The sequence below is a fragment of the Calonectris borealis genome, chromosome 7, assembly GCF_964195595.1.
Source record: "Calonectris borealis chromosome 7, bCalBor7.hap1.2, whole genome shotgun sequence".
Lineage (NCBI taxonomy): Eukaryota > Metazoa > Chordata > Aves > Procellariiformes > Procellariidae > Calonectris > Calonectris borealis.
In genome coordinates, this window is record NC_134318.1 from 24,593,813 (window position 1) to 24,605,280 (window position 11,468).

The 11,468-nt window shown below is 40.4% G+C and overlaps 1 protein-coding gene across 1 annotated transcript; it reads left to right on the plus strand.

The window, feature by feature from the left end:
- The first annotated feature begins 614 nt into the window (after window positions 1–614).
- LOC142084602 (lipase member M-like) lies at window positions 615–10,886 on the plus strand. Its single transcript, XM_075155449.1, has 10 exons — window positions 615–631; window positions 2,058–2,169; window positions 3,287–3,404; window positions 4,092–4,290; window positions 5,018–5,127; window positions 5,842–5,978; window positions 6,538–6,684; window positions 7,755–7,826; window positions 9,388–9,459; window positions 10,653–10,886. Exons 1-10 carry the CDS (start codon window positions 615–617, stop codon window positions 10,884–10,886), a joined length of 1,218 nt encoding a protein of 405 aa, XP_075011550.1.
- Window positions 10,887–11,468: the final 582 nt, after the last annotated feature.

Sequence of the window (11,468 nt, forward strand, 5' to 3'; positions counted from 1 at the left end):
ATAAAGGAAAATCTCCTGAAACTACTCCTGCAACAATGTAGAATTATGGAACAGCAACATGAGCATTAAAAGAATAAAAGAAAAATATGTGCAATAACATCTATAGAAGTATCAAAGAGCCAGAGTTCCTTCCATCCTTTCCACATAACGTGAAAAGCTGGAATTGGCAGGTTGTTAGTAAAAGAGAAAATTGTTGCAGGTTTATTGACAATTTCATTAAGTGTGATAAGGTATATCTATGAACATATTTGTTTTCAAAATTCCTGATCCTGCTCTGCCACTCCACAGAGGCTGGTATTCTCCTTAAAAATCCAGCGATCTGTGATAGTAAAAAGAGCCTTGTTATAGCTGTGGTGGTGAAGGAGATGAAAAGCACGAGGTCTGAGAATAAAAGGAGTCAGTTCTCTCTGGCGCTACCCTAGGGAAAAGCTGAAGTGACAGCAGAAGGAATGAGAAGTGGGAAAGAAATAGATGCTTACTGTCAAGGTGCTGCGTGATTGGGGGAAAAAAGCTGCATGACCATCGTTTCACTGCTGTCTTTACCCAGCGCTGCTTCCAAACACCCGGGAACTGAGTTTCCATTCTTCTGTCATCTCAGTTGTGCAGTCGAACACATGATTTCTGGCACAAGGTCAGTAACGTTTTAACTTCTTTCTGGCCCAAAACTGATGAAGACTTTGTGGAAGCTGCAAAAGAAGGTATCAAACCTAGGCTTGAGGAGTCGCTTTATTATTTGAGAACAAATATATTTTGTTATTTTGTTTTGTTTGTAACTCACATAGGTGAAAGGATGGCTATTTCTTGAAAGATTCCTTTTGGCTAAAGAGGAGTAGCATGACTCACCTAGCCCGAATTTAGGTAACTCTGGGATAACTGGAGAGGCATGGGAAAATGCCAAGTGTGGGAATAAGATAGCAGTGTCTTTCAACCAAAAGAAAGGAGGCTGAAGCTGAGTAAAAAGAAGTTTTTAGTATGTCTGTTCCTTTTACTGCAAAAGGAGCCAAGTATTTTCAAGATTCGGATTATATCAGAATGTAATGTTAGAAAGTTAAAATATAAATTGTTCTGTGCTAAGAAAAAAATAAGCTATTCATATTATTTGGGGGAAAAGTTACAAAGTCGTGTTGATTGGGAAAACCATAAATGCAGTAGATTTGTTGTCTAATTCAGTCCAGCTTAGAGCCCTATCACTGGGACAACAGGGATTTAGACATGGTCTCCAGGTGTTTCTATGGCATAGAGAGAATACGAATTCAAGCACTCTGCATTTTCTTCGAGCTAGGAGTATGTAGGTGTTCACAGACTGTGGAGCTGCTATGTGTGCAGCTAAGCAGGCTAGTTTCCTCTCAGGTTTTTTTTTGTTCCTCATTTCTTGAACAAAACTGGCGTCCCTGCACTCAGTCTCTGTCTATCATTACATTTAGCAAAACTTTCTTCTCCTTTCTCCATCCTCATCCTATGGAGTGGATAAATTTTGCCATTGAGCAGCTTTGTATAAATTATGCTAGGCAACTATAAATAAGTGCTTTATTTAGGCTCCTAAATTCTTAATTAAATTATAAATATTTTAATTTGTTTATTTTCAGTTGTCTTTGTTTTTTCAGTTAACTATCCAACAACTTGGTTGTCTCCACTTTGAAAACTTCATTGTGACAATGATTGATTTAGTTACGAGTTGCCCAATAACCCCAGAGTTAGTCAGAAATGTTTCCTAATTAATGTGTGAATACGGTAATGCAAGTGACTTGCTTCTCAGAAAAACGAGTGAAATCCATTTCTCCGAAAGCTTTGTTCCTTTCCTTGGATTCACTGATACTTTTGGCCTGATTGAGAGCAACGTCCTAGTCCAAACCTTAGCAGAGAATCCAGATTGCTGCCAAACTCCTTCAGATAGGTGTTTAAAGTCAGCTTTGTTCCATTTAATTAACAAGTAAGGAGTACCAGACTAGCTCCATTCAGTGTTAGGCAGCACTTACCACATCAGAAAAGCACAGAACCTGTCTGGATTACAAGTGCAGAGCAGGACTACTGACAGATGAAAATACTGTTTTTTCCAGAGAGAAGATATGGCTGTTTGTGGCTGTGACATACTTGTTTCAGGGAATCACTTATTCAGAAGAACTCAGGAGAATGAAGAGAGCTGTGGATCCCGAAGCATTTATGAATATTGTGAGTTACTCGATAGAGAGACCTGGGATGGAAGGAATGCATGTCTCACAGCTGAGGGGTTTCTAGGTGTTGGAAATAACAAGGATGGGTTTATTTAACCCATCCTCTCTAATCACTCTATATACTACTGCTTTCTCTTCTATTCTCTTCTTTCTGCATGTGTAACAGCACATCTTATGTTTGATAGAAATTAAGGCAAACACCTTTCCTTAGTGAATCTCCAGAGTTAATTTCCTTTTAAATATCAGTTACCAGTTTGCTATTGTTGGCACTATCCCCCTATCTGAAAGAATGACCATCTGGAATGTCAGCATTTCGTCATCAAAGACGACGCTAGTGGTTTATGTTTTCTCCTTTTTTGAATGATCAGCAGAGATCAGAAATGGCCAGCTTTTCAGAAGAGCATCTCTTGCCAAGAAGGCTTGTTTAGATCTTTAGTTACTTGTTAAAATCTTGGGTTTTTTGTCCTGCGTGACAAATTATGTTGAGTAATTCTCTGAGTAAAAGTTATAAAAAACAATCCTCTTTTGTAACAAAACAGGTTGAATGTTACAGGTCAAAAGTAATATTTATTTCAGAGCTTAAGATTGGCTGTGCTAGTGATTTCCCTTGTGACTCTGCAAGTGGCTGATCCTGTTTTTTCCATAATATAGCCAATTTTTCAGTGGTACTCATTGCATATGTGCCATTCACAAAAGCGCAGTTGTGAAGCTCTCTGGTTTTCTCTGAAGGTAGTTTAAATAAGCTGGTTTCACTTTGCCTTGCAGCAGATCAGGAGCATGCACTCAGGCAGCTCCTCATCTCAGCTATGGGAATCATAAGCCCCTGCTATGAGGTTATAGTGATTCTTATATCACCAGAATGCAAGGGCTTGTGATTGTATGGCAGTAGTATAACACAGGTTTTTTTATAACAGATTTTAACTGAATAGTCAAATCCTGGATATAACACGAAGAATGAAGGAAATCCGTTGTAGTTGCTTTATTCAGATGCTTAATATATGTAGACTAAATCCCCAGTTGTATCTGCTCTAACATTTCTTCATTGCAAATATCTTAAGCATATAATATATGAAATGGACTTCTGCGAGTAAATGCATTTGTACTTTCTCTTCTAGAATGAGCTCATTACTTACAAAGGGTACCCCAGTGAGGAGTATGAAGTGACGACAGAAGATGGTTATATCATTACCATTAACAGAATCCCTTATGGTACACAGAATCAGGGAAACCCAGGTACAGTTCTTTAATATGAGACAAAACCAGCCTAGATAGAGCACATTCTGGAAAGAGATACCTTATATTTGTAAAATGTCCATCAAAGCTTGTATACAGAAGTGAAATTTTAGTAGAGAATTCTGGCTGCCCTAAACAGCCTGCAAGATCAACATGATTTATGTCAAGCACACCTATTTATACTAAAAATTCACTATAATATGAAGCATATATCCTCATAATAAGAGTTAATGAGTAAAAGTTAAAAAAAAAAATAGGGTAAAGGCTGTAATCTGCCCAATCAGCCTGTTTTGAGAAAGCTGTTCCAGCTTCTAATTTTGCTTTGCTTTTGCTTACACCTGGTTAATAAGGGTGACTGATTCATATTTTGGGTAAAGGAAACCTCTGCAAACAATCCCACACCTTCATTCTATATATCAGTGTTGACAATCTCAAGCTAATGTGGTAGAACTATACAAACAATGACCAGAGGGTGCCAAGCTAGTTTTTGTTGGTGTCAGGCAGATCTTTCCATAAATCCTTGCAGAAGCTCAGAAGAAGATATCTCTTTTCAGAAAGGGATGTTTTGTTCTTATGATTAGTTTTCTCCCTTTAAATTGGTGCAGGAACAAATCCCAGTATTGGATGTGGGACAGTAAAATTAAGAAATTTTATAAATTGTTGTTTTGTTTCTGATTTGCTTTTCAGCTTTGAAACCTGCTGTATTTCTCCAACATGGATTACTGGGAGATGCTAGTAACTGGGTCACAAACCTGCCCAACAACAGCTTGGGCTTCATACTAGCTGATGCTGGCTTTGACGTTTGGATGGGAAATAGCAGAGGGAATCGCTGGTCCAGAAAACATAAAAATTATTCCATTGATCAAGATGGATTCTGGGCTTTCAGGTAGACTGAACCATTGAAGAGCACCTCCATTGCCGACCCCTACATATTTATTTAAGCTGGCTAAATCAGAGATTTACATATGCTACCTTTTAAAAAGCATTCTTTACATTCACTTTTGCTGAGGTGCCCCTATACACGCACATGAACTTTAACAGTGGTGGAGACTACTTTCCTCTAATTACTGCTAGAAAATGTTCTTCAAACTAGAGGTATAGCAGCAGAGCAACTCAGAGGAACCTGCACAGGCCATATCCAAGCCACTCCTCAGTTCTGGAGGCTGTTTTGGAGGCTGTTTGGAAACACTAGTCTGTATATTACAATAACACTAAAATCACAGAAAGAGAAAATGCAAATCATTTTTGCACTTATTTTAATGAACATTTAAAAATAGACCTTTTCCTTAGTGCCGAGCTGTATAAAATGTGTGATTCCATGGGTGGAGCTCTGTTACTATAACACCACCCGTTCCTTCTGTATAGACCGTTACAATTTAACCCGATACTTCTTGAAGTTATAGTCCTGCTGTTGATGTCAAGGGAGAAAATACCCCAGAAAACCTTGAGTAGTATCTTCCATATCCAGTGCCAGAAAAACACAGAACCTAAAATAGCTGAATGATTCACTAAATGGTTTATGTTGTGTCTTTGCTGACAAGCCTGTAATGAAAATGTGAATTCAAATAGAATTTTAATTTATGCATGCCTCTCTTTCAATCTCCTGCTTGCAGTTTTGATGAGATGGCAAGGTTTGATCTTCCAGCAGCAATAAATTTCATTCTGGAGAAAACAGGACAGGAAAAGTTGTACTATATTGGCTACTCACAAGGTACTACCATCGGTAAGTTACACACAACAGACCAATGTTTCAGGAAAATAGGAGTAAAATGTCATTTGAGATATTGAATGTACCTGGGGTTTTCATTAACTCTTTGCAGGTGTGAAAAAACCACAGGATAAGCTGTTTTCAGCACGTAGGCATTTTTAGTTTATTATAAAGACAATAAAACATAATGGGCCAAATGCACTGCTGCTATAAGTCTGTCAACTTAGAATTATACTAAAATACTGGGCCATGCAAATTGTTTCTTTCCAAGTTGCACAGGTGTGCCCAACAGCAGATAGTTAGTTGACCAAAATAAACAAAATAGGAAGATGAGAGTATGGAAAGAGATGTTGGCCAGTTCGGACAGGACATACACACAAAAGAGAAAATATGAAATTGGATTGACTGGAAGAAAAAAACCTGCTCCTCCCAATAGTATATAAAATGCATGAATGTACATCAGAAGTGTGCATTTATGTTTAAATGGGTTTGGAAGAAAGCTGCAAAGGCAAAATATGGAATAAATTTCTCTCTGAAGAGGGAAATAAAATTACAAGCTGGTAACACATGGAGAAGAGAGATCTCACACAAATCTAGGCTGAACCGTAGTCTGAACAACTAACAAGGTTGCTTGTAGGTTTGAAATTGCAGAATAGCATTTATAAATACTGAAGACAGTCTAATGTACAAATGATGATTTTCTTAACTCCTCTTTTTTTGTTTTCTCAGCTTTCATTGCATTTTCAAAAATGCCACAGCTGGCTCAAAAAATCAAACTCTATTTTGCGTTGGCACCTGTCACTACTATTAAGTATGCTAGAAGCCCAGCAACAAAACTCCTCTACCTTCCTGAAAAATTGCTCAGGGTATGTGATATCTTGGTTTCAACTGTTTAACCATATACTTGTTTGTTCAGCTCTTAAAATGGATAAACAGAAAGTATAGGGCTTTATGAAGTCTACTCATTTGCATGTGGGTAGGTTTACCTTATGACTGAAGCCTTTGAAGTTCAGACTGGACATTAAGAAAAACGTTTTATCTAGGGCAATAGCGCAACACTGGGACAGGTCACCCAGAGAGGTACAGATATGCAGATCCTCACAGGTTTCCAAGATTCCTGTAGACAAAACCACAACCAATGTGCAAGCTTAGAGCTAAAATATGAATTGGAGTTAACATGTAACATATCTCTTCATTGAAAGTGATGTAACACAAATTGAGTAATGCCTGAGCAGGCTGATGCAATGGAAAAACACTTAATTTCTTTCTTTTTTTGTGGGAACATCATCTGGCAAATGAAGAAAAAGCAAGTGAGAACCACTGAAAGTGCTGGAGAAGAGGAACAGGACAAAAACACCTTTTAAAAACAACAGCACAATGTACAAGTGTACATTCTTAAATGAATGTTACCTTTGTATTTCACAGGGTTTGCTTGGCAAAAGAGAATTCCTTCCCCAGACTGAATGTCTAAGAAGACTAATAGTCCCTATCTGCAGCCACCGAGCTTTTGCCAGGCTTTGTAGAAGTGTCTTCTTCAGTCTGGGTTGTTGTAACCTGAAAAACATTGACATGGTATGTATAACTCTTACCAGCTCTACTGAGAGTTTAAGTTCCCAAAACTTGCCCTCTACCCTGTGGTGTGAATCCTGAATTTCTGTTAGTCAGCATCACTTGTAGGGAACAGTCCCCACTACCAGACAGCAATATCTGCTGATTGCCCCATCACTGGTAGGAGACCACTGCCTCACTCCTCAGAAGAGCACTTGGCACCACCCCTACAATCAACAGCTGCTTAAAGCCCCCCAAAACTCTGCAGTCTGACTTCTGCCAGTCCTCACCTAGCGCACGGTCTCCTGGTTCATACTGTGACTACTGGTCTTGGAGATCTGTCTGGTATGCTGGCACACCACAGAAGAAGAAATAAAACCCCTATCTGCTTCATGTTTCCAGGAGCTCTTTGCAATGGACAAAGGAACACACGTATTCCCCCTTGTCCTCCTCCTGCAAGCCCTGGACCATCAGGCATGTGCTCAGAGGCACAGGATACCTAGGGGGTACCTGAGAGAGAGTTGGCAGACACTGGGTGTTAAGACATACTTGGGCGCCTCATGCTATGTACAGCGGTAGGTCAGACCGCCTGGGCATGAAAATTTTGCTCCAGCATTTTCCAAAAAATGCCTTAGAGCATGTTCTCTGAGGAACGATCACACAGCAACTTGTTAAGAAACCCCTGCAGGACTAGGGTGTGTTTTATTTCAAAGTCGTGCATTCCTCAGGCAGTTGCAGTTCCTTTTGCTGTTCTGTCCAACAGCGATCCTCTCTCACACAGGATCTGTTACAGACTCCTAAAAAACCCCACCTAGTCTGGGGTCTAAGTTGCTGACTTTCTGTTCTATCCTTTCCATCTGTAGATTCTTTTAGATCCCCAGTCATTCTGGAAAATTTTCTGGTTGGGGGTTGTTCTTTCGGTGCTACTCCAAACCTGACACATCGCCACAGCTGGAGTAACTCTGAGGAGTCTCCGATCATGCCACTCCGATTTCTGCTGGTTTTATTGATACATGACACTGCTGTGGCAGAGGTTTTGATGTACATCTGAAGAAAAGGGAGGAAGAGAATACTCACTGAATATTTTCTTTCAGAACCGAATCGATGTGTATATTGCACAAACCCCCGCTGGAACTTCTGTGCAGAACATAGTCCACTGGAGTCAGGTACTAGCAAACTCCTGGAAGACAAAATAGGTATTCACCTCTGGCTGAATGGTATAGAGTGGGTATAGCTGATATCCTGCTGTGAAGCCATTGCTAATTTCTTGGAAACACATGCAACTTGTGGTTTACAATTGAAATCTCAACTCAAACCACTATTTTTCATTGATCCTTCTTTCGCCAGCAGGATAGAAATACCCTATGTGATACAGGTACATTTGAAGCCAACAATGAAATGCTGTATTTGCATAAAAACATGTATGCTGGAAGCTGTGTATGTAGATGTATATATCACTCTTCTTATTACGTATCCCGTACCTTTTATAAATGATGTCCACAGTTCTGTACAGTGCTTACCTTAAGACATTAGTATTTTTTCCAAGGTGGCGTCAAGAAATGAGCAAGACGTAGGCTGTTTTGTAAAGTATCAAATTTTACTAGTAAAAGCCCTTGTATTTTCACCCCTTGCTTTCAAAGTTGTCAGTGTCTGGACAGCAATAGAACTATAAATGATAAACTCTTTATTTAGTAGACTTGTTATATCCCTTACTTACAAGGTACTGTCACAGTACATCCTCAGCAGCAGTGCTGATGGAAGCTGCCTTTCTGTCTTTGGGCTCACACTTCCAGGATTCATAAAGTCTGGGCTCGGTCCCAGAAGCTGCTGCAGGCAAGGCAGGTTTCCTGGCAGCACTGCAGGCTCTGGAGCAGAGCAGGAAGCAGCTGCGAGCACAGTGAGCTTGCAAGAGTGTTAATGCCCTTTTCAACCCAGCAAACACATGGATATGTTGGAGTGACATCTACACAGGCATTTACTCAAAATCAAACAATACTTTTGGATGTGAATTTACATAAAATATTAGATTTTATTAAGTTGCCTTTGTAACCATGGCCTCGACCTGTAAACAAAAAGGGTTACAAAGGCACAGTGGGGGGAGCTCTGCAAATTGACTCAGGTTTAATTCAGCATCTAGCCACAGACTGGCAAGTACAAACATGCAGGAGTAATACTCCTAAGCCTTCGTTGTCATTGCTGTTACTACTACTAAAGGAGTTAACAGACACCTTACCTTCAATATTAAGATCCCATTAACGGTGTCTCTCACAGTAGTAACAACCCATGCCGTAGGCAAAGCTGAGGAGCACAAGGGAAGAACTAGAAATGGTGACTTCTGTATTCCAACCAGAGAGGGAGAGGAAACATAAGAAGGAGCCACTCACAGAGCTGAGTGATGGCAACATGACTGTCAGAAGAGGACACGGCAGCATTAGTGAGGGCAACTTGCTGGAGGCAGTTGTTGAAAGCGATTTTACAAACTAGAACAATTTGCCTGTGAGAGCATCCCTGGGATGCTCTGCAGGAGCCGTGATTTTTTTGGTTCTGTCAAAAACATTTGACTCCTTTTCACTGATTGAGACTTTTAATTAATTTACTGTTGGCTCTACCATAGCCCTTAGAAGAACTTCCGCTGAGGCTTTAGATTGGAGTCAGAGGCTCAGCAGGGAAAGAACCCACAACTGGATGATGGCTTTGTAACTACCCTTCTCTTGTTCATCCTCTTAGGAGGCCCATTCGGGGAAGTTCCAAGCTTATGACTGGGGCAGTTCAAAGAAGAACATGGAAAAATACCAGCAGGTATATTTTGGTGAAACAATATTATCACCCTTGGACAACACAGAAGCACACAGACAGAGAGGAAGGATGTAGTAGGAGACACATTTTCAGAATGGTAGATGAAAGTATTACCACTTTCCAGTTTGGAAGCCAACAGAGAAAGCATGCAAGCACTAATGGCAATAATAAATTTTTAAAAGAAGAGAGAGAGAGAGAGACAGAGAGAGGAAGATCAAAACTTTTCAATTAAATGATCAATAGGAATAAGAGGAAGTAAGGGCAAGAAAGATAGAAAATTAATTTTGGAAAAGGAAGAGTACATCTAGTGAATAATTCCAAAGAGGCATCTTGCCTACTAGCGCGATTGAAACAGTTGCCAGTATGTGAGAGTTCAGGGAAACAATAGTAGGAAGAGGGCAACTGGAGAGCTAATAGCTACCCCTAGATTCTGGCAGCCAGAGACAAAAGGACTTTGTCCTCCAGCAGTCCCTGAGGAACCTCTCCTCCATTCAAGACTCGAATCCCATCCTTGACCTTGCTACCCTTTAGGTCTCCACAACAGCCTATCATTACAAGTTACATGTTTTGATGATGGCTTGCATGAAATGCAGCTTCCTTTGGTTTGTCTTGAATTTGCTCGTCCCTGGAAAGTCACTGGATGCCTTCTAGTGAGAAGTAATGGAATAATTACTTCCTGTGCTCTTCCTTCATACCATTTGTGATTGTATAAGCCTGTCTCCTCTCCCTGCTCTGGCCTCTATTTTCCAAACTCAGGAGTCCTAAGCTACTTCCTCTCTCCTCCTACAGAAGCCATTCCATGCTCCTTTTTATCCTTGTTACATGTTCCGTTTTCTAACGAGGCCATGTATGTCTTCTGGGGCTGACCAGTACTCCAAAAGGACCAGGAACAGGGTTTATCCAGAGGCATCCTGACATTTTTTGTCTTGTTCCAGGTTCCTGCCCTATGACTTCCTAGCTGAGAGGGCAAAGACCCAACAGCAACTTTTTGTCAACTCAGGAGGGGTTTCCTTTGGCTGTGCTATCAGCTGGGTCATCCCTGCAAGCACAGACAGAAAAGGCAAGCAGGGCACTTCCTTCCTCTTTGGTTTAGGCACCTCCACTTTGAACAGTAACGGAAGAAAGCCCCAAATGCATGTTTAAAATTTGCTGTGCTTTCCTGGACATTCATTCCTGTACTGCTTCATGTTTTCCAGGCTACTCCTCCTCTGTACAATGTAGAAGAGATGACTGTACCAACTGCGGTATGGACTGGGGGACAAGACTTGCTCGCAGATCCCAAGGATGCGGCCATTTTACTATCTCAGATTAAGAGGCTTATCTATCACAAGAGGATTCCTGAATGGGCACACCTGGATTTCATCTGGGGGTTGGATGCACCTTTTCACATGTACAATGAAATTATTGATCTGATGCAGAAGTATCCTTAACCCACAACCAGCAGCCATACCTGACTCATTCAACGACACTTGCTTTCACTGCGTACGAACAAAACCTTCTTTTGCGTCAGGTGGTTTCTGCTGGAGTCAGAGAAATTGTTCCTTCCGACACTATTTTCACACCACATGTCACTGCAATGCCTTTGCATCCTGATGGTGCACTTCATATTTTCTGGCAACCTTGTGGGTCAGTAATCACTTTTTAATTGGTACAGACTAGATTCTGCAATAACCATACTTTGCTAACAGAAGACAGGGTTTTCTTGCAGCCTGCTCTCTTCTTTAGACCTTAACAGTAATGAAAGCACTGACTTTCTCTGGATACAGTCAGTGATCTCAAGATGTTTTCCATTCTTCGTATTATTTCTCAGTTTATTGGGCTGGCAGTTATTAAAAGGTGCAGTGTAAGCCAAGACTAATTCTAGCAGTTATGGTATTGATTAATGTTATTATTAGATGAGACAATGACCAGAAAGTAAAAACTGAGTTTACACAAAAAACTCACTCCTGAAAAGATGATGGTTTGTCTTCATTTGAAACAGGGCTGCTCACTTGTTTCATGAGGAAGAGCAA